Source organism: Ursus americanus, chromosome 1 (assembly GCF_024610735.1).
Source record: "Ursus americanus isolate L20-20 chromosome 1, mUrsAme1.1.p, whole genome shotgun sequence".
NCBI lineage: Eukaryota > Metazoa > Chordata > Mammalia > Carnivora > Ursidae > Ursus > Ursus americanus.
This window is the reverse complement of record NC_142127.1, coordinates 19,628,877-19,653,718: the sequence shown is the minus strand read 5'-3', so window position 1 is coordinate 19,653,718 and position 24,842 is coordinate 19,628,877. Positions and strand designations below refer to the sequence as shown.

Sequence of the window (24,842 nt, the reverse complement as noted above, 5' to 3'; positions counted from 1 at the left end):
GAGCCTCTAAAGCAAATAGGAGCTCCTCCTTTTGCTGCTACTAGAAGGAGTGCTGGAGTTTCCGTTTTCTTAAGAAATGCAAATAAAAATGTAAAAATATTACTTCTTTCTGATACAAGCCTGCGATGGCTCCTGGGATAACCAGAAATGAATACCTTGACCTTAGTAACCTGAGCGCTAAGGGAAGCCTGGAGATTAGCATCTATTTGAAGAGACTGAATTCTGATCCTGGACAAGAAAAGTATAATCCTATTACATTTATACAGTTTGCAGTAGACTTTGAAATTCATATTAACATTCCTGGAGGGAAGATAGTACTGTAACTGAGAGCCATGCAGTCAGAAGAGAAAATTCTTGCTCCTAGTTTAGTAAATGACTGCGTTACTCAAATGAAAGAAAAAAAAATTACCCGCTACCTGTCCCCACCCCTGAGACCCATTTCATCAGGGAAGGGAGCAGGTGGACTTCCGAGTTACTTTGTGCTTTGTATTATAGCTTCTTATGTTAAAAAATGGAGAGGCTAGTGAAAGACAACATCTCCAAACAACCCGCACTTAGTTAACTCTGTGTTACTAAAGCGTCATGCCTTAGGTCACTCACCTCCTTTAATACTTATTTTTAATTTATTGCCAATTTAAAAAAAAATGTGCATATTCTACCTGCAGCAACCACGAAAGCTCCAAAGCTAATTTTATCCTTACACATGAAAAGGACATGAAAAATAACTCCAAGAATCATTATTCACTTCGTAAAAAATGCAATCTTTGCTAGAAGTTTCACACTTTAATCTCTAAACCAATGCCTATGGTATTATAAAGCCCATTCTTTTGTTAAAATCTGAGGATATTTTAATTTAGAGAGTTGCTCTACACTGTCAATTTAACTGATCCTCCTTGTATTTTCACATTAAAAAATGATATTTAGAGATGTTTTTAAAATTCCTTAAAAATATTTATAACCAGGTATTTTTGAATCAAGTACTAATTAATAAGATACATTAATTAAAACCAACCAACCAAACAAACAAACCCATGATGTCCTCCAACTGGTTATTCTGGTGCTGGAGTCAGAACTGAAGTTAGAAATCACCCCAAGAATGATCTTTAATATTATGAATACTGGGATCTGATTATTTGGTCTGTAAGATGAGCAATTATTAAGAATAATATCACAAAGTATTGAAAATAGTGTTGTTCACGGCCTAGACTGAAAACCTTAGTACATTGATTTGGGCTCTCAAGTGGTGTCATGCCCTCCCTTCTTGAAATTGCACAGAATGATATCACTACATGTCCTTTCCCATTTAAGAAACATTTACATCTGTGGAAGGAGTTCCTGAGGCAGTTACAGTTACCCCCTCCCCCCAATGCTCCTCTGAAAATGCTCCTTTTGTTCATCTTGAACTAAACAGAAGCAGTAACTCCACTTTCCTTCCCAGCACACTTTCTGCTTCCTCCTCTCACACGAAAAATAAAACAAAAATAGAAAAGACTATCTCTGTCTTTGATTATTGCTCACAGTTAAAACCTATATACTTGTCTTCTCTGAATCTACTGAAATCACCTGTTTTTTTTCTTATCGTGATCTATGTAGAGAAATATGACAGAAACTAAATGTGAGCAACTAATAAGGATACATGCCTATGACTTTGTCTGTCTGGAGAATAAAAAGGTCAGTCATCCAAAGATACTCTATTCCTCTCTTAAAATGAAAGGATACTTGGAATCAGAAAGAGGAGAATGACTAGCTGATTGGCTGTTTCAACACTTCATCAACAGGCCATAATCACTTCTTTACGTGTGTTTTCTGTTGTGTTTCTGTATGTTTTTCCAGACATATTTTTCCCTATGAAGACAACATAACTAGAGAAAAACATTTTTTGATCATGAATTTAGAGTACTTGGGCTTACAATATGAATAGTTTCCTGTTAATTCAGCTTATACAATATCTTTATTTGCCTGTTTTATATGGATATATAGCTTATATTTATATAGTCCAGCAAAAATTATATAAATCAATTTTTAAAGATTTAATCCCATGTTAAAAGCCTTTGAAAAGTATGGCGGTTCCTCAAAAAGTTAAAAATAGAACTACCCTAAGATCCAGGAATTGCACTACTAGGTATTTACCCAAAGAATAAAAAATTACTAATTAAAAGGGATACATGCAGTCTGATGTTTATAGCAGTGTTATCTACAATAACCAAATTATGGAAACAGCCCAAATATCCATCGACTGATGAATGGATAAAGAAGATGTGGTATGTATACACTATGGAATATTACTCAGCCATCAAAAAGAATGAAATCTTGCCATTTGCAACGACATGGATGGAACTAGAGAATATAATGTTAAGTGAAATAAGTCAGTCAGAGAAAGAAAAATACCATATGACTTCACTTACATGTGGAATTTAAGAAACAAAACAAATGAGCAAAGGGAAAAAAGGAGAGAGAGAGAGAGAGAAGAGAGAGGGAAGCAAACCAAGAAACAGACTCTTAGCTATACAGAACACACTGATGGTTACCAGAGGGGAGGTCAGTGGGGGGGATGGGTAAAAAGGTGATGGAGATTAAGGAGCACACTTGTTGTGATGAGCACCAGGTGATGTATGGAAGTGTTGAATCATTATATTGTACACCTGAAACTAACATTACACTGTATGTTAACCTGCTGCAATTTAAATAAAAACTAAATGAAAAGAAAGAAATAGTATGTGAAATTAAGCATACTTTGCTAAAATGGCAGACACGTACAAATATATATTTCACACAAATTTTCATTTTTGAATACCAGGGATTATTGCTTTACTATTAAGGGTTTTCGACTATTTTTTCCTTAGTTTTTTCCTATTTCTAACCCTCTCCCTTTTTAAGAATAAAAGTAAATCAAAACTCATTTTGATAGTGGATTGTTTTGTCAATTTCTTTTTCTGGAAAAGACCTTTATTTAAAGAGATCCCTTGGATGAAAAGAAAACACAGATTCCATCAAATATACTGCGTAAGAAGACTTCGTCTCTCACCGGGACAAAAAACCAATTAAGAAAGAACAAAAAGAGATAGATTTCTGCCTCCGTTGGTCCACATAAGCATAGCTCAGTGAAAACAAACCAAAGAAGAATACAGGTATTTCATGGAAGTCAAGGATGTCTTAAACAGGACATCTTCACTCTCCAAAACCTACTCTGCGTCTGGTAGAGTGCTGTCTATGTCCAGTCCCTATTGATGATCGAGTATACTCACAAGCTAACGAATAGAAGAAAGTACCATCCAAAAGAGACACACCGGCAAGGCCATTAGCCAGTTTTAAAATAGTCACTGTGAATAGCATTATAAGACTCAGACCTTATCAGTCCACAGACAAATTCATTCCCCTTCTAGGAATGGCAGCACCTTTAACTTTTTCTTTTTTACTACTAACTTTGTACCCTTTTAAGGGCAGTTTCAACAAGGTATGTTAGAATATGTAAGATTATTCCTCTTACGTTTTCATTGGTCATAAAAGCTGAGCTACCATGCCTTCTTTACTCAGATTTAGTACAGGAAGCTGGGCAGAGAGAATCCCTGGCTCTCCCTAAAGTATGGGACAGCTAGGACACTGGCCCCAAATACGCATTTCCTTGGAGAGGGTGTAGACATTTAGCTCCAACTGTAATTCTACTCGTCCTTCTATTTTCCCTCCTTTTTTTTTTTTAATTACAAGAGTGCTATATAAATGTGTTCTTACCACAAATCAATTAACCAGGTCACCAATACAAACAGTGAGATAAAACAAGGAGTCCTTCTGTTTTGAGCAGTATAATGGCTTAAAAATCATAAAAGACCTTTCAAATGAAAAAAAAAAAAAAACACTGGATAAAACATGTACATTCTATATGTATTGCTGGGCTGGCCCCAGATAAAATAATCCATAAAGCACAAAACAAAGTAAAAGCTTGGGATGCCAGCAAGGTAAGCAAGAAAGACAACTTTTATTCTGAGGGCTTCTACCATCTTAGAGACCCCAGTTTCCATTGTCATGTCTTCAAATTCTGCTATGGAGAATCTCACAAATGGCCCCATACCAGAAATGATCACGACAAAGGCCAGCCCTCGTTGTACGGGTGAAATAGAGATACACATGCAAAGCAAAATGCCTTGGCAAGGCCACTTGCATACCTAAGACTGAACACCGGATGGTGAGAGGAAGAAAAATCTCTTGTGAGAATTTATAACCCCAAGCTGGCCTTTCCATGATTTTATGGTCTAAATTCATGCTCCCTCTGTGATTCAAAAACTCCTCAAAGAGAAATTTAAATGTAAAGTGTTTTTAGATTGATAGGGTATCCATGGCACTGAAAAGTATAAAAGCCACCTGGCTAGCATGCTAAAGCAGGTGAAAGTAGGGAACTGAGGGTCTCCTAATTCCTTATTTGGGCTTTCTTTTGAGCCTCCTCATTTGAGGCTAGGCCTTTATCTCCTCTGCCGGCAGTCCAAAGTACACAGCCCCTCTGGTTTTATATCCCCAGAGAATAAACCTCTAGGTTCCCAAAAGAATAGGAAAAGGGGTGACACTACTCACTGTTCTTCAATCAGACTTTCAAAAGCCCTTTTTACTCCTACCCCTCACACACACAGACACACACACACACACACACACACACTCACTCTCATACTTCCTGCTGCAGAATGTGGTAACTTTCTGGAGTTCTCCAGGACAAACCACTTTGTTTCTCTTCAGCCCCCACACTTTCACCCCTGCCAACACTTTGGCATAATCTCGTTCTGCAAAGTCCTTTACTTTATCTCCACTCACTTCCTAAACCATATATTGTGACTGAGGTTACAGATGGCTCCTCATTTCCTGGAAGGTGAGTTTAATGTGTTTCTTGTTCTCTGGAGCAATTTTATAAAAGAGATCTAATTGGACATTATTTTTTTCTTATTGTTTCACATCTTCCTTGCTAGTTTTGAAGTAATTTTAGAGAAAAGATGGAGTAGAAATGTCTTTACTTCACTATCTTAAAATTGGAGACCCAGGCCATTACTTTAAAAGAATAAATTTCCCAAGAGATAAACACTAGAAATTCTCTAATATTGGTGTCTAATTTAGAGAAAACCCAAGGAGATCACTTGATTAGTCTAAGGGACTACGAGGTCTCCAGCTAGAATCCATTTAAATTGAAATCCAAAGTAGAATTATTCTAAGACAGATAAAACAATTTGCCATTTATGTGATAAGATTCCACGTAATTTAGGAGGAACATCTCCTCAGAAATTACTAAATGGTTTTGCAGTGAAAACCAACCATTATTATAGTTAGTATCAAAGTGTCAAAGTCTAGGCCACCATATGGAGTTAAGTCATGGACCACACAAAAGCGCCATTTTTAAAGACCTTCATTCCTAGACATATTGCTGATCTAGATATGTTATAACAATTTTCCAGTAAAAAGTAGTCAAGGTCTTGTAATTACAAGTTCATATTATTACAACAATTTTCTGACATATGGAAGTAAAATGTTTTAAGGAGGTAGTCCCCCCCCTTAATTTACAAAGTCACTATCTAGCCTCATAGAAGTCCTGAATGAAACTAACTTGCCAATCAAATTCACATGTATAAATGTTCTGAGAGGGACATCATTTCCAAAGTGTAATTGTTATAAACCGAAGTGACCCAAATTTCCTATGTTAAAGCGCTAACCTCACATATTACTGTATCTGAAGATAATAAAGACCACCAGAAACAGTTTGCTTTTAGGTGGCAAGGTGTATCGACTCTCCAGACCTATACCGTAATTCAGCTCTATGGATGGCATACCAGTCCATTACATTAATGACATTATTCTGAATGGATCTAGTGAGCAAGAAGTAGCAACTACTTTAGACATTTTGGTAGGAGGGTAAGAAATAAATTTGAAAAAAAAAAAAACTCAGGGGCCTTCTAACCCAGCGAAATTTCTAGAGGTTTAGTGGTGTGGAGCATGTGAAGATATCCCTTCTACCGATGAAGAATAAGTTTTTGCATCTGGACCCTCCTGCAACCAAAACTAGGCACAACACCTAGTGGGCCTCTTTGGATTTTGGAGGTAACGTATTCCTTAGTCAAGTGTGTTCATCCAGCCTATTTACCAAGAGACTCAAAAAGCTGCTAGTTTTAAGCAGGTCCCAGAATGAGAAAAATCTCTGTAACAGTGCAGCCTACTGAGCATGCTGTTCTGCCACTTGGGCCATATGATCTGGCAGATCCAATGCTACTCAGGTATCAGTACGGACAGGAACACTGTTTGCAGCCTTTAGGGGCTTCTGTAAGTGAACTGCAGGACAGGTCCTTAGGATTTTGGAGCCAAGCCCTGCCATCCTCTGCAGATAACTATTCTTCTTTGCAAAACAGCTTCTGGCCTGATACTGTGTCTTGCTAGAGAATGGAGGCTTAATCATGGGCCACCAAATTATCATGCAACCCAGGCTGCCTTCATGAACTGGGTGTTACCTAATCCACCAAGCCACAACGTAAGGCATCATTAAATGGAAGTGGTATATAGATGATTCAGCCCATGCAGGCCCTGAAGGCACCATAAGTTACAAGAGTAAGTGGGCAGATGTCCATGGTCCCCGCTTCTGCTACAGTACCTGTTCTCTCCCAGCCTGTACCTATGGCCTCATGGAGAGTTCCCTACAATCAGTTGATGGAGGAAGAGAAGAATACAGCCTAGTTTACAGATGGTTCTGTGCAATATCTAGGCACAAACCCCAAAGGGACAGCTATAGCACTACAGCCCCGTTCTGAGATACTCCTGGGAGAGGTAAAGAGAAATCTTCCCGGTGGATAGAATGTAAAGCAATATACTTCGTTATTCACTTTGCTTGTAAGGAGAAATGGCCAGATATGTGATTACATACAGATTCAAGGACTGTGGCCAATGGTTTTGCTCTATGGCCAAGGTCTTGGAAGGAACATGATTGGAAAGTTGGTGACAAAGAAATCTGGGGAAAAGTTATGCAGATAGACCTCTCTGTATGGGGGAAAATGTGAACATATTTGAGTCCCATGTGAATGGTCACCAAAGGGTGACTTCAGGAACATACTAACAGTCAAATGGACAGGACGACCTGTTCTATGGATACTATTCACTTCAGTCATCCCTCTTTCTTCAGTGATTCCTGTCATCAGTAGATGGGTTCATGAACAAAGTAGCCATGGTGGCAGGAACGGAAGGTATTCTCAGGCTCAGCAATATGGACTTCCACTCACCAATGTCAACCTGACTATGGCCATCACTGAGTGCCCACTATGCCAGTAACAGGGAGCAACACTAAGTGCCTATAATGGCAGCACTCCCCAGAGAGGCGAACTGGCTACATGGTTCTAGGCTGATTACCCTGGACCACTTCCATCATAGAAGGAACAGTGCTTTTTTCTTCCTGGAATAGATATTTATCCTGGATATGTACTTCCCTTCCCTGCAAACAATACTTCTGCCAAAATTACCATCCACGACTTACAGAATGCCTTGTCCATAGTCATAGTATTCCACACAGCATTGCTTCTGATCAAGGAACTCGCTTCACAGCAAAGTGTTGCAATGGCGCATTCTCATGGAATTCACTAATCTTATCATTTCCCCCACAATCCTGAAGCAGCTGGCTTGAGACAGTGGTGGAAAGGTCTTTTGCAGACTCAATTACAATACCAGTTAGATGACAATACCTGGCAGGGCTGAGACAAGGTTTTACAGAAGGCTGTATATGCTCTGAATCAGCGCCTGATTTTTGGTACCGTTTCCCCCATAGGCAGGATTCGTAGGTCCAGGAATCAAGGAGAGGGAATGAATAGAAGTGGCATAACTCACTACAACCCCTGGGGACTCACTAGTAAAATGTTTGCTTCGTGTCTCCTAGGATCTTATGTTTCACTGCCTTATAGATCTTGGTTCCAAAGGAAACAATGCCTCCACTAGGAGACACGGTAAGATTCCATTGACCTGGATGTTAAGACTGCCACCTGGCCATGGGGGACTCCTCCCAGCTCTGAATCAAGGGACAAAGCAGGGAATTACTGTGCTGGCTGGCTTGACTGATCCTGACCAATACATTAACTTATGCAACAGGAAGAGACACTTAATTCTAAATATGCCTTTTAGAAAAAAATTACAAAGCCAGTATAATGCAGTTGGTTCCACAGAGTCTGATTTTGCTACATACATTCCTTTAGCAACAAAGTGGCTCGATTTGAAGAATAAAGTACTTCTTATCAAGCCTCATTTGTTTGGTACCTGGATTATGAATGAAACAGGAAAGTGAACAGTCTGATGAGGCTCTGAGTGCTTTTCAGAGATTTCAATATGTCACACCTTGACACTGATGATGAAAACACTTCCACTTTGATCCAGAAGACTACTTGAAGTGTCTTCCAGGAATTTAAATAGTTCCTTTCTATGCGTATTATATAGAACACATAGTAAGTATAAATATAACAATTACATTTAAGTCATAATTATTATTAAGATTAGTCCATTCAATTATCCTTAATTCATTTAACAGATATTAAATTAGCACCTAAAAAGTGCAATGTATACTGTTGGGTCTAATCATAGACATATTCTTCATTCCTTGGATCATGTCCAACATGTGTTTGGAACATAAGCACTGAGATACGCAAATGACTGAGAATAGATATCTGCTTCCATTGCATCAGTCCTCAGATACACTAGCTGGTTATGGTTATAAAGATGGTATAATATCAACGTTACCTAATGCCAAACTTAAACTCAAAGACTGATAAATATAAATAATTCAATTCAATAATATCATAATTCTTCAAATATAAAATAAACAATAGTTTATAAGAATAATAATTTTAAATTACATCTTAACAGAAAAACTGTCTTAAAATTCCCTTACCTCTTGTTTGTACCCCTTTTCCACAGGCTTCACTGGTGCCCATTATCCCCTGCCTGACAGACTCTGGCACCAAGATACAAGGGCTCCATTTCTGTGGCTTCCACCTGTGATTACAAAGAACAGCAGACTAAAAATTTCACCATGACAAACATACAAAAGAAATACACAAAATAAATGGATTTGAATCCAAAATCACAAAACAGTAATTCAATTAAAAAAAAAAGTCATAAAATGGAGCTCTGGCATGCAGTAGGGAGGATAACAGTCCACTCCACCTTAGATTCATGGTTAATGCAGTATTTCCATTTTTTTAAATGTGGACATTTTCCGTATAAGCTGTAGTCCATAGAGCAAGGTGGAAGTAAAAATCCTTAAAAGCACAGATCAAACCTAGAAGGTTTACCCTCCTTATTATCTAAAAATATCTAGGAAGGAAGGAAGGAAGGAAGGAAGGAAGGAAGGAAGGAAGGAAGGAAGGGAGGAAGGAAGAAAGAAAAGAGGAGGAAGAGCAGGAGGAGGAGAAGGAGAAAAGGGAAAAGAGAGAGAGAGAGAAATCCCTATGTCCCATAGGAGCTTTAGAGAATCAAATTTTGAACATCTGAAAGTTTGGGGTGCAAACCTTCACACTTGATCTTCTGCTTCAAGTTTTTATAAGGTGGCGCCTAAGACGTTAAAGTGACTCAGACATCGCAATAAGTCATAAAGTAAAAGGGAGGCGGGGAGTCAGAGGGACCTATCTTATGTGATAGTTCATCTCATGGAAGAGGAATGGATCCAGCCCTGATGAGTCATCAATATTTCTATTCCTCAAAGAAAATATTCTCTGAAGAAGCCTTGTGGTTTCTCACTGTTTTCTTTTCTCAGGTAAACAAAACTTTCCATTTTTATGACCCACAGGAAAGACTGACTTATACCCTAAACCTGTCTCTTCAGAATGTACCAGAAAAGCCAAACCTTAAATGTAACCACAGATTCTGCTCCTTCCTTAGTTTATTTTCACACTTTTTCATATGAGCCAATACCTCTGATAAGAGACACTACTTCAAAAAATAAAACAGAAACATGAAGCAAAAATATTATTGACCAGTTTTTGCAAGATGAAATAATTGATATATACAGATCTCTAGAATTTTTTCATCTTGCAAAACTGGTCACTTATATTACACATCTATGTAATATAATCATTGACCTCACTCAAGCGGCCCCCATACTGGGAATAGTTGAGGAATTGTAGAGAGATCAAGAAATGGCTAAACACAATAAACTAAGCAATCTGGAAGAGATGGAATCCTTCCTGGAAACCTATAAACTACCAAGATTGAAACAGGAAGAAATTGATTTCTTAAACAGGCCAATTAATTATGAAGAAATTGAGTCAGTGATAAACAACCTTCCAAATAACAAAACTCCAGGCCTGGACGGTTTTCCTGGGGAATTCTACCAAACATTCAAAGAAGAAATAATACCTATTCTCCTAAAGCTATTTCAAAAAATAGAAACAGAAGGAAAGCTACCAAACTCATTCTATGAGGCCAATATTACCTTGATCCCCAAACCAGGCAAAGACCCCCTCAAAAAGGAGAATTACAGACCGATTTCCCTAATGAATATGGACGCCAAAATCCTCAACAAGATACTTGCTAATAGAATCCAACAGTTCATTAAAAGGATTATCCACCACGATCAAGTGGGATTCATACCTGGGATGCAAGCGTGGTTCAATATTCGCAAATCAATCAGCGTGATACATCATATCAACAAGAAAAGACTCAAGAACCATATGATCCTCTCAATCGATGCCGAAAAAGCATTTGACAAAATACAGCATCCTTTCCTGATTAAAACCCTTCAGAGTGTAGGAATAGAAGGTACATTTCTCAATCCCATAAAAGCCATCTATGAAAAGCCTACTGCAAATATCATTCTCAATGGGGAAAAGCTGGAAGCCTTTCCCTTAAGATCAGGAACACGACAAGGATGCCCGCTCTCGCCACTATTATTCAACATAGTACTAGAAGTCCTTGCAACAGCAATCAGACAACAAAAAGGGATGAAAGGTATTCAAATTGGCAAAGAAGAAGTCAAAATGTCTCTCTTCGCAGACGACATGATACTCTATATGGAAAACCCAAAAGAAGCCACTCCCAAACTATTAGAAGTTATAGAGCAATTCAGTAACGTGGCGGGATACAAAATCAATGCTCAGAAATCAGTTGCATTTCTGTACACGAATAACGAGAACGAAGAAAGAGAAATCAGGGAATCCATCCCATTTACAATAGCACCAAAAACCATACGTTACCTTGGAATTAACTTAACCAGAGACGTAAAGGACCTTTATTCTAGAAACTATAAATCACTCTTAAAAGACATTGAGGAAGACATAAAAAGATGGAAAGATATTCCATGCTCATGGATCGGAAGAATTAACATAGTTAAAATGTCCATGCTACCCAGAGCAATCTACACTTTCAATGCTATCCCGATCAAAATACCGAGAACGTTTTTCAAAGAACTGGAACAAATAGTCCTTAAATTTGTATGGAACCAGAAAAGACCCCGAATCTCCAAGGAACTGTTGAAAAGGAAAAACAAAGCTGGGGGCATCACAATGCCGGATTTCGAGCTGTACTACAAAGCTGTGATCACAAAGACAGCATGGTACTGGCACAAAAACAGACACATAGACCAATGGAACAGAATAGAGAGCCCAGAAATGGACCCTCAGCTCTTTGGGCAACTAATATTTGATAAAGCAGGAAAAAACATCCGGTGGGAAAAAAACAGTCTCTTCAATAAATGGTGCTGGGAAAATTGGACAGCTACATGCAAAAGAATGAAACTTGACCACTATCTCACACCATACGCAAAAATAAACTCCAAATGGATGAAAGACCTCGATGTGAGACAGGAATCCATCAAAATTCTAGAGGAGAACATAGGCAGCAACCTCTACGACATCGGCCAAAGCAACCTTTTTCATGACACATCCCCAAAGGCAAGAGAAACAAAAGATAAAATGAATTTATGGGACTTCATCAAGATTAAAAGTTTCTGCACATCCAAGGAAACAGTCAGAAAAACTAAGAGGCAGCCCACGGAATGGGAGAATATATTTGCAAATGACACTACAGATAAAGGACTGGTATCCAAGATCTACAAAGAACTTCTCAAACTCAATACACGAGAAACAAATAAACAAATCAAAAAATGGGCAGAAGATATGAACAGACACTTTTCCAATGAAGACATACAAATGGCTAACAGACACATGAAAAAATGTTCAAAATCATTAGCCATCAAGGAAATTCAAATCAAAACCACACTGAGATACCACCTTACGCCAGTTAGAATGGCAAAAATAGACAAGGCAAGAAACAACAATTGTTGGAGAGGATGTGGAGAAAGGGGATCCCTCCTACATTGTTGGTGGGAATGCAAGTTGGTACAGCCACTCTGGAAAACCGTGTGGAGGTCCCTTAAAAAGTTAAAAATTGAGCTACCCTATGATCCAGCCATTGCACTACTGGGTGTTTACCCCAAAGATACAGACGTAGTGAAGAGAAGGGCCATATGCACCCCAATGTTCATAGCAGCAATGTCCACAATAGCTAAATCGTGGAAGGAGCCGAGATGCCCTGCAACAGATGACTGGATTAAGAAGTTGTGGTCCATATATACAATGGAATATTACTCAGCAATCAGAAAGAATGAGTTCTCAACATTTGCTACAACATGGACGGCACTGGAGGAGATAATGCTTAGTGAAATAAGTCAAGCAGAGAAAGACAACTATCAAATGATTTCTCTCATCTATGGAACATAAGAACTAGAATGATCAGTAGGGGAAGAAAGGGATAAAGAAAGGGGGGGTAATCAGAAGGGGGAATGAAACATGAGAGACTATGGACTATGAGAAACAAACTGAGGGCTACAGAGGGGAGGGGGGTGGGGGAATGGGATAGACCGGTGATGGGTAGTAAGGAGGGCACATATTGCATGGTGCACTGGGTGTTATACACAACTAATGAATCATCGAGCCTTGCATCAAAAACCGGGGATGTACTGTATGGTGACTAACATAATATAATAAAAAATCATTATTAAAATAAAAAAAAAAAAGAAACGGCTAAACAGAAAAACTTATCATTTAAAGAAATCACCCCTTAATTTTAAATAATTATAAATTTACTTTGTACACACATAGATTCATTTAGTATAATTCCAACACACAGAAACTGAAATGGCAAGGGGTTTTAGTCCAATTTTTCAAGAGGATGTAGCACTCATTCAGATTCCTTAAGTTTACTGAGGCTTTCCAGAACAAAATGACACCATGGAGCTCAGTCTAGTTTAGTGTGCTGCAAAAAGGGAACCAGAAGGATTTTCAGGACTCTCGTTAAACTCAGTTTTGGAATGATAACCTTGAGCTCAGAGAGGTTAAGTGAAATGTCTGAGATTGCACAACTCAGTGGGCCAGTTGTCCCCCCTAAAACCCTGTGTGTTCAGCTACAGACCCTTGACCCCACGGTCAATTCTATGTACGGATACATAACCATGCTGTCTTCCCTTATACTTATTAACTTAATGTGCTGGGAGATGCTCAAATTCACAGAAAAAATTTCTACAGACATTTTGATTCTGTTTTAACTTGGTAAGCATGTGAATATGTCACCTTAATGGAGACAAAAAGAAGATTCAGAAGATAATGATTAAGGTCCTAAATTAACTTGCCTCTCTAACATACCAATTAGGAGGGATGCAAAAACTAAATTGGAACCATGTTGCTCAAAATTCAAAGGTGTTTTACTGAGGAGCAGAGAATCATGCTGATAACTTGTATACATATTAAACAAGGCATCAAGAGAAACGATAACAATGATCCAATCCAGACACAGCGAAACTGGTTTCTGAGGAAAATGGCAGGAGGTCAATGATGGAAACGAGTTCAAACATGAGTGGCTAAAATGAAGTGCCACCAGAGAGTAAAGGAAGTGGACAATAGAAAGGAAAAATCTCACTAATAACATGTAGGGTTTCCTCTGATTAAAATAGCCCCGGATTCATAAAAATGTTCAATAACATTTGATTTGGCTAATTTTTTCAATTGGCTACTTTCCCCAAGAGCTCTTTTGCTGGGCTCAGAAGTTTCAATATTTATATATAGTACAAAGGGATGAATATTGACAGTGTTTCCGCAGCAACCCTGTGGTTAATGAAAGAAAACTGGTAGTCTGGGCATGTTCCCAGTATTTATTCACATCCTCCTTAAACTGGCCATTAGATAGAAACAATGAGAATAAAGGATTATAAAATTGATAGTAATGCAGACTCTTCAATGACCCTCTAACATTATCTAACGTGAGGAGGCTTCTTTAAAAAAAAGAGAGAAAGAAGGAAAGAGAAAAAATAACTTGTATTTTCCTGAACAAATTACCCTTGAATTTCAAAGCTTTAAGATATAGTTTTTCAAATAATAGGAGAAACACTAGACATTTTTGCTAAAGTCTCTTTTAAGTGCGCTAACTATATGAATTTTAAGATAATGTTTTATTTTTCACAAATCACTAAAACTCAACAGTGAATGAATTTAATCCAGATGTACTTTAAAGCAATGCTTCAATCCAGCATTAAAAGAATGGACATTAATGACTAAACACATGAATCTCAGGCATCGCTTTTATAAATAATAATCACCAATTTGTTGAGAGGGAACATATAAGTACCATATATACTTTAAAAGTGATTTTCTTTTTTTAAAAATATTTATCCATACATTAAACTTCTTTTTCTAAGTAGATGGTTTCTTAAAATGTGTACATGACAAAACTTAAGAACAAAATATTTTTTGAATAAAGATAAATAATTATTTTAAAAGTACGGATTTGTTCTTAGTTCTTGTTTAAAGGCTTTAGGATGAAAACAAAAGAATGAGGTGACTTATATGTGTGTTTGTTTTCCAGGTAAAGACTTCATCCTGAATCTCTCTGGATCGTAATCCTTAACATTGATTGCCTGGGTGGCAGAACTCCAGCAGCTCACTTAAAATCAAAACATGTTTGGTTCTTTTGTTCTTCTAACTAGATTTTCATATTCTTTACTCACTCAAAGTATATTCAAAACCAGAGGGAAAAATATTGAGGTATTAAAGATAAACATCTCATTTTACTTCTCACTAAAAATCAAAAACTATATAAAGAAAATAGGTAATGACTTACACTAAAATCTAAGGATTACTTAAAAAGGTAACTATTTACCGATATATGGGGCACAATGAAATATCTTCACACTCTCGCTCTTCAAATAAGGTATCTGGGCATTCTTGGCCTCCGTTGGCTGCTTCCTGGATGATAATCCTGTATCGAGACTGTTTTACCGTGGCATTTCCTGAAGTAAAGCAAAAATAAAATTATAGTCTCCTTCTGTGTGGATGCAGGGAAAAATCCACGGTTAGTGGCAGAAAGGAAGGAAGGGAGGGAGGAAGGGTGGAAGGGAGGAAGGGAGAGATGAAGAGAGGGAGACAGGAAGGGACAAGGCGGGGAGGGAAGAAGGATGGGAGGGAAGCAAGAACACGTGGTAAGACTACTTAGGGAATGAGAATAACAAGCAAAGACCAGGGGTCAATACTTCATTATATACTCAATCTTATTCCTATGAGATAGATAGTTAGTACTCAATAGTTGTGATTTCAAATCTATTTGTCTAATATGCAAAGACCATTTTCCAACTGTATTACTATGCTTTAAATTAATCAGAATTTATATTACCTATGGCATGAGAGTTACAAGGCATAATCTGAGGAACCCCAGAAACCCTCCTTGATCTCAAAACAATAGCTCAAGGGCCTAGAGTTTTACTAGGAGCAATTCATTCCCTCCAGCAAGGCACTTCCCTCTGTGGGTGACTTTTTACAATGCAAATACTCATTAAAATTAATATATTAGTAATTTATTTATTTATGGATATTGGTTTCTTACATTTCTTACTCCTCATAACCTGAGACAATATGTATATAATTGGAATTTAGGGAAAAGGCATTAAAATTGTGACAGAACAAAATACTGAATACTCTTTGGTTTAGCTGAAGAGGAGAAGTACTAACAGGCATCTCAGTAAAGACAGCGATGTTCACTTTAATGTTCTGGGGCACTCATCTCATAATCTTTAGATTCCTCTTGAATCAATAACAACAATAAAAATCAATTACATTACAGTGGCTAGCAACTATTTCAATTACCATGTGAAAAATTTGCACTGGACATAAAGACACAAATTCTTGAACTTAAAACAGAAAGAAAAGGAGGCAGATAGAGACACAACAAGTTTAAGATATCAGTAGAGCGAGAAGTATCAACAGTGTACAGTGTTAGGAGAGCACAGAAGAGAGTAATCATTTTTGTCTCTGGAAATCAGACAGCTCCTGGAGGAGGCAGATTTTATTCTGGGACTTGAAATCTTAATAGAAAAAGAAAAAAGGCTAAAGCCATTCTGGGCCAAGGAAGTTTGAGCAAAGGCACCACTGGGACGTAAATGGGTGCATGGAATTCATAGGTAGCTGCATTCAGATGGAAAATGTGTGCATTTGGCTTGTGAGCGTGCGCGTGTTGGAGGGGGGTTACAAAGAATGAAGAGAAGTGTGGTGTGGGAGAAAATGGAAGTAATTGGTAGGTTCAGGACAGATAATGGATCTAACTGTATTAAGAAAAAAAATTCTAGAAAGCCAGTAAACTAAGTGGAGTGTGACAAAAGGAAAAAAAAAAGAGCTTTCATAAAAATTACATATTCACATGTTTTTTTAAAAAATCTTTAGTACAAAGACTTACAATGAGAAACAACTGACCCACTACCAATTCCCTGTCTTCCTTCCAGAACACTTTGAACTGTATTTAGTTCTTCCGTGGTTATCTCCAAGTCTATAAATTATAAGCTTATGTCATTGCTTCTTGATTCATTAATTTTAGACATCACTTATTGACTTTCTGCTATAACTCATGGGAGTTTACTTTGCACCACCTTCAATTTTTTATAATTGTATCACTATTTTTATGCCTCTAATGGTTATTTAAAAGCTTTAAACAACCCATTTTTCTTCCAGTCCCACTCCTCACTCCTGCCCTCTATCAGACCAGCCCCCAGGGTTCTAAAGAATCTCGTGGGTAGATGAGCTTCCTCTTCTTTTGCCATCCACATTCCTGGTAAGTCAGGTCATAGCTTCCTGTGCTGTGTCATCACTTTCTCTGCTCTTTAGTCTTGTCTATTAAGTTTTTCATAAATGAATTTAGAGCTCTCATCTACTGATGGTCCTCTCATTTTTTTTAAACAAGAAATTAGGGCTTTTATAATTCATTTCTATTATTTTAATGAGATTATGGAGAAAGAAGAGGAAACCAACATATTTAGACATTTTATGATCTTGACTAAGTTAAGCAGATGTATAGGATCTTTTCCATCTACGTACAAATCTATTACCCTGCTTTCCTTTTTTTTTTTTTAACCCACATTTAATCTTCTCTCTTCCCCGGGGAATTAATCATAGGAGTGTATCAGTGACTCCCTTGTCCATTGGCTTCTGGTTGGGTTTGGCCAACAGAAGGATGGGGCACACAATATAAGGAGAAAAGATGATAAAAGAAGAGAAAGATCAGGGAATTTATTCCACTAGATTTCATCTTCTGGATCACCTCAGTTTGTTCTCTACCCCAACCAAAAGACATGGTTTTTATGGAATGGCCCTCTCCTATGGCTATAGTCCTACTAATTGTTCCTACCTCTATCAATTTCAGGCTCCTAAATGTCACTGGTCCAGGTACTGAACCATCCCGTGTGAGCTTAAGCAACTCTTCCCAGTCTTTTGTAAATAACCCCTTCATTAAATTTTCCCCAGTTGCTCCATTTGAAAGGGCCACCTGTTTCCTGCTAGGACATGCTAATAAAATCAGAGGAGACATACTACTATATGACAGGGAAGAATGTTATAATTGGCCCTTTTCTAAAAGTATTTAAGGTCCTGTAAGGAGTATGAATTAGAAGGTTAAAGGGGGGGGGAAGTGTAATTAAAACAGTTCTGGTGAAAAGCCGAGAGTTTTCCCTTTAAGTTCAGGAACAAGACAAAAATGCTCACTCTTGCCACTTTAATTCAACATGGTGTTGGAAGTCTTAGACACAGAAATCAGGCAAGATGAAGAAATAAAAGCATCCAAATTGGAAAGGAAGAAGTAAAACTGTCACTATTTGCAGATGACATGATACTGCATATAGAAAATTCTAAAGACTCCACCAAAAAAGCTATTAGAACTAACAAATGAATTCAGTAAAGTAGCAGGATACAAAATTAACATGCAGCAATTGGTTGTATATTCTATACACTAACAACCAACTATCAGAAAGAAAAAAAATTAAGAAAACAATCCCATCTACAATTCCATCAAAAATAATAAAATGCCTAGGAATAAATTAGCCAGGTTGGTAGAAGACTCTCAAAACTTTAAGACACTGATGAAAGAAACTGAAGAAGAAAAAAATAAGTGGAAATATATACGATGCTCATGGATTGGAAAAATTAATATTATTAAAATGTCCATACTACCCAAAGCAATCTACAGATTCACTGAAATCCCCATCAAAATACCAATGGTATTTTTCACAAAACTAGAATAAGAAATCTTAAAATTTGTATAGAACCACAAAAGATTCCAAATAGTCAAAGCAATCCTGCGAAAAAAACAACAAAGTGGAGGAATCAATCATACTATCTGATTTCAAAGTATACTACAAAGCTACTGTAATCAAAACAGTATGGTACTGGCACAAAAACAGACATATAGATCAATGAATTAGAACAGAAATAAAATAGAAACAGAAATAAATCCGCACATATATGGACAATTAATCTATGGCAAAACAGGCAAGAATATACAATGAGGAAAACACTGTCTCTTCAATAAATGGTGTCAGGAAAACTGGACAGCTACATGCAAAACAATGAACCTTGACCACTATTTTATACCATACAAAAAATAAATTAAAAATGGATTAATGACTTGAATATAACATCTGAAACCATAGCACTCCTAGTAGAAAAGATAGGCAGTAAGTTCTGTGATACTGGTCTTAGCAAGACTTTGTGCACCAGTCTGTCAGATCAGACTGAGATGAACAGCTAAAGAGCAACGACAGGTAAAACAAACAATCATACTTATTATATCAAACTAAAAAAACTTTTGCACAGCAAAGAAAACCATCAACAAAACAGAAAGTCAACCTTCTGAATGAGACAAGATATCTGCAAATATATCTGATAAGAGGTTAATATCCAAAATATATAATGAACTCATGCAACTTCATATAAAAAAAATTGAAACATGAACAGTGGACTTAAATAGATGTTTTTCCAAAGAAGACGTACAGATGGCCAATAGACACATGGAACGATGTTTAATGTCACTCATGATCAGAGAAGTGCAAATCAAAACCACAATGAGATATTACCTCACCCTGTCAAATTGGCTATTATCAAAAACACAAAAAATAACAAGTGCTGGCAAAGATGTGGAGAAAAGGGAACCCATGTACACTGTTGGGAATGAAAACAGTATGGAGGCTCCTTAAGAAATTAAATCTAGAACTGCCATACAATCCAGCAATTGCACTTCAGGTTATCAGAAAAAAAATGAAACATCAGTTCAAAGAGATCTACGCATCCCTCTATTCACTGAAGCATTATTCACAATAGCCAAGATAGAGAAGTAATCTAAGTGTCCATCAATAGATGAATGGATGAAGAAAAAAAGCTATCTATACACAATAGAATATTATTCAGCCATAAAAAAAAAGAATATGCTCTTGCTATTTGCAACAACTTGGAAGGAACTAGAGGGCATGATGCTAAATGAAACTCAGAGAAACAAGTATCATGTCATTTCCCTTGTATGTGGAATATAAAAAGCAAGAAAAACAAACAAAACAAAATAGAAACAGACTTGTAGATACAAGAAGCAAACTGTCTGTTACCAAAAGGGGCAGAGGTCAAGGGTGAGTGAAAGAGGGAAAGGGGATTACAAGGTACAAACTTCCAGTTATAAAATAAATAAGTCATGGGAAGGTACTTTTCAGCACCAGGAATATAGTTAATAACATTCTAATAACTTTATATGGTGACAGATGCTAACTAGACATCATGGGAATCATTCCATACTGCATAAAAATATTGGATCACTATAGTGTACACCTGAAACTAATGGGATATTATATGTCAATTATACTTCAATAAAGAAAGAAATAGTTCTGCATAATAATATAAAGCTATTTTCATTTGGGTGGGGCCAGCTTTGTAAATAATTATGCCTTTAGTAATAAGTCTCTTCTCCCATTGTCAGTTAATTCCAGTTACGCTGTACTTACTCTGAAAATTATTGCTTACCCTTAGGATTTGTATATGTGTGGGTTTCTGTGTATGTGTTTCTGTGTGTGTGTATGTTGTCCAAGTGTTATCTTAGAAGACCCAGAAGTAAAACTTGAAGAGAATAGGAAAAAATGAAATGGATGCCTTTACCTCACAGTGATAGAGAACAAGGATCAATCTCTCCCTTTGCAATGCATGCGTGTATGCACACACACACACACACACACACACACACTGAACACTCCCACACCCAGGTTTTCTGCTTTATGGTGTAATTCCAGGTCAAGTCATCCAAAGTTTAGGGAACACAATTGCATTGATTATCCTGCCCTCAAGACATTCAGGTGGAGGCCGAGAAAGATGGATTCTATGGCCAAAACAAACTGTTAGAAGAGAGGCTAGATTCTTTCAGAAAGAAAACGGATTGACACTGTACAGAAACGACGAAAAATGTGTATGTTTTCTAAGAGAGAAGCAGAGAGAAATGACGCTCTTGATGTAGGGAAACAACCAGGAGCTGCGAGATAGCTGCTAAAAATTTCTTTTTCTGTGTGATCTGTGTCTTTGTCCTTAAACTTTGGAATGGTCATATTTAACATTCAGCTTTAAAAGATTTTTCCACTCTCTGTGATATAAGTGCCTCAACTTATAACCAGACCTACAGCAAAGTCAGTTATGCCCAAGAGACATGATTTAGCTGGTGTCATGGAAACTCAAGGGCAGGCTGCATCTGACTGGGGTGGAGCCGTCAGTAGTCTTTTCACTCCACCTCTACTTTGGAGCCACGCTGAAGGGAGCAGTTTTGTATTAAGGAAGGACAATAATTCCAGAAATCCAAGAAATAATTAGCAACAGAAGAGGATGCGTCTGGCAGCACCCAACATCAAGGTCTGAAGTCAGACAACAGAGGATGAGCAAAAGGCTAAGTGGAAGCTCTCAGGAACTGATGTCCAACAGAGCCTCCCTTTCTGTTGGATACACAGGAAATGATTACAGGAAAGTAGACAGAGAACGGAAGATAGTGGCTTTGAAGGTGGCAAACATTTGGATTACATATGTGTGTAAAATGCATTATAAGTTTCCAGGAATTATCTCCCTAGTCTATATCAGATCTGCTTTGGGCATTTTGCATATGCTATCTCAATTTATTACTATAACACTTTATGAGGCTGGTATTACTACTACTATTTTTGCTTATTTGAAAATTATCATTATTTTTCCCACTTTACAGATCAGAAAATGGACGGTGGGAGAGTTAAATCATTTGCCCCAAGTCACCTAGCTAGTTCTAAAGCTATTAAAACTATGCCATTAAAACTGTGGCTAACTGACATCAAAGCCCATAATCTTTCCATAAGAAACTTTATGGTAAAACAAAGAGTGAGGGGCATTCCAGGGAAGAGTTCACATCATAATGCCTCTGTTATTCCCAAGGGATACCTCTTCCTTTTTAATCAATTCTTCAGTAGTCCCGTGTTGGCAGGTTTCAAGTGTCCATAAACACAGTGCTTGTGGGGCTTGGTGAGTGATGCTTCCAGCCTCATCAAGCCTATTAAAAATAACAACAAATTAAAGTTCCTGTTTGCAAACATAAATAACTGTTCAGGCATGATTATGGCTAATAAACAACTAGTCTAAATTCAGTTTTGATTTATGCATATTTTATCACCAGTTAGTCATCAGGCATAATTACACTTAAGTTATTAATTACAGTCAAAAGAAGTAACATTTAGAGAAGGTGGCAGCTTACACATCAAGAGCCGTATTTAATATCAGAAATATATAAGTGAGTTATTTATCAATATAGTAAGAATAAGAGATATTTATAGATTCTCTGTGAAGGTCTATACCAGTCTTTTCCCAAAAATTCGGTAGCAAAGGTGGAAGAAATCCGTCCATAAAGAGTGGCTCTGGGTGATTCATGGTCAGGCCAGCTGGGGCACATCATACTGAACTGAAGATCATGAGTGCTGGTCCCTGGTGTCAGGGTTAGTCAATCAAAGACCAGGGCTAAAGAATCCACCCCCTAAGTTTCCAATCAATTTGAAGTCTGAGCCTAGGGAAAGAGCAAGTGGAGCATGGTAGAGCACAGAGAATATAAGCACTGGCTGACAGGAGAGGCGGGCTGGGAATGAGCCCAGGACGGGAAGTCTTCTAAAAGCAAGCGCGTGCGCAAAGTAGCTGTGAGATGATTGTGTATCAGCAACGTCCATCAATGCCTATTGAATATCAACAGATATTCTGATGCCAATCTGCAGAAATCTGCAAGTAGATTAAAAAAAATCACTGCTCTGGCTTTCCCTTGTTTCTCAATTATCTCCATTACTAATAGGTCTAACAGATCTTAGCGACCCACTCTGCTTCATGGCACCAATATTCTTCCAGGCTCATTGCCTTAAAACTCTTGGCTCTCATCAGGTGTTCTTTGTCCTCCTCCGCATTTACAGATCCAGTGTGCCATTAGACAAACAGAACCAAAAATCTACTGGTGATTCCTCTCTCACTGATCTTGAACCCAAAGGATGGGACCAATATTTGAAGATTCCCAACATATAAAGAACCACACGTAAATGCTTCCTGAGGTTGAGTTACAACTCAGGTGCCTACTAGATTCCAGGCAAGTCCTTTAATCTTGCTAAACCTCAGCTTCCCTGGCTGTAAAGCAGACCAGATAAAAGCTTCTATTTCATATGATTGCCGGGAGTATTCAATGAGATACTGCCTGTAAAGCAGGTGCATATTGCCTGATGCCGGGAGTCTTCTCCAACATGAGCTCATGAGAGAAGGTGAGAAGAAAGATTAAAAAAAGAAGAAAAAAAGTAGAAGAAGAAACCCTTCAAGTGTTGAGGCTTCTTCACATTAAAAGAAAAATGTGACAAACTGGTCTTCTATCCAGTGCTACGTCTCGGGCCATGTTCCAAGCATGTAGGAGTAGACCACGAGTGGCTGAAAATCATCCCCCATTCCTTGTAAATTAAATTACAATTGCAAGGCAATTTGTATCAATCACTTCCTCGTATCATTAGAGAGGAACAGATAAGGTGATCAAACATCTTGTTTGCTCAAGGAAGTCCTGGTTTAATGCCTATTATCCCGGCTTACATATGAAGAGCTCATCCACTTGCTTTCAGAAGTGCCTCTGTTTGTATGAAAATTATATGATCACTCTGAAAAAAGACCATCCCCCCATACAAATATAAGGAACAAGCACATTTTGTTTCTCACTGCAGCATAGGGTTGCATTTCAAATGTACGGAAAAGGTAGACTGCACTGCTGTTCTTAAAATTATCTATTCAGTCTGATCACTGGGCCTTTTTATTTCTTGCCACAGAATTCTGCTTCAGATAGCAGTAAATGCATCTGAAGAAGATGGTGTTGTGTCCCAAGCACACTTGTTCATGAATCATTAAATTAAAAATGAAAGGGAAAGGAAAGTATAGGGCTCACCTGAAGATAATTGGCCGGAGCTACGTGATATGTATTGTTATGATAGAAACATCATGAATGAAAGCTATGTAACTAAAGAGAAGTGGCGTTTAATCAAAGTGAAGCATGAATATGAGGAGAAAACAACTTTCACTTGGCAAAAATTCCAAATGGTCATTAAGAAGTCTGTTTCTAAGTCAGTTCTATGGACAGACAGAGATCACAGTATGATGTTAGACAGCACAAGTTTCTTCAACATTAAATCCCCTAAAAAGAACATTCTCTCTACTGACTAATTATACACAAGAGAATGACCCTCTCTAGTCTATTCACAACCATTGCTGAGATTTCATTTTTAGCAAAGGTATAAACCAGGATTCACCACCAGATTTGGAGAAACAGATATTGTGACTCTGAGTTCTTGGAGGGAAGCTCTTACCACATACAGTGGTGTCATTGTTGATAAATATTTATCAGGTTTCTGCTATGTGTAGGAGATGCACCTAGGTGTTGTGCGGGATACTGAAACGTACATACATGCATTATTAAATCTCCCCAGTGAAGCAGAAGTGAAACTTGATGGATGGATAATAATGTAGAAGTTCTCCACAGTTTTATAAGTATTCAGAAATGATAATATAAACTTTGTATTTACTATCCAAAGCCCATCGACCCAGTATGCTCTTTGTTCGAGGAGAAATGGAAGGCTTAAATAGTGCACACTGCAATGCCCTAGAACTCTGAGTAGAGATTTCATGTACTTCTTTCCTATTCATCTTGGTGGTCCAGATAGAAAGGAGATAGATCAAGAGTAGTCTCCCCCACTCCCCAAAGTTCCCTCCCAGCCTAGACCTCCAAGTACTTCAAAATGAACACTGAGCCTATCTATATACCAATGAAATTAAACAAAATTGCAAAGCTTTTCTGCTGAACTTTTCAGGACTGTAGAAAATAAGCTCCAGGATATCCATACACTTCTTTCATTTTAAAATGTTGCCAGAAAAAAAAATGTTCTCTATATTCTTAAATGTTCATAATCATCATTCACTTTGCAACAGAGGCCACATTCAATGGCTCTGGCAACAGACAGGACCTCCAGGGCTCTGATTTCTAATCCCAGCTCATTACTG

At 37.7% G+C, this 24,842-nt stretch overlaps 1 protein-coding gene across 2 annotated transcripts in view; it reads right to left on the bottom strand.

Annotated features, from left to right (window-relative positions):
• THSD7B (thrombospondin type 1 domain containing 7B) overlaps positions 1-24,842 on the bottom strand; it is an 818,519-nt gene that overhangs the window by 327,040 nt on the left and 466,637 nt on the right. For both annotated transcript variants that reach the window (XM_087858825.1, XM_045782780.2), the window contains exons 11-12: positions 15,142-15,271; positions 8,885-8,988 (exon numbers count right to left, since the gene is read on the bottom strand). In XM_087858825.1, coding sequence (XP_087714951.1) covers positions 8,885-8,988; positions 15,142-15,271 — 234 coding nt within the window. The remainder of the gene's footprint in view (positions 1-8,884; positions 8,989-15,141; positions 15,272-24,842) is intronic.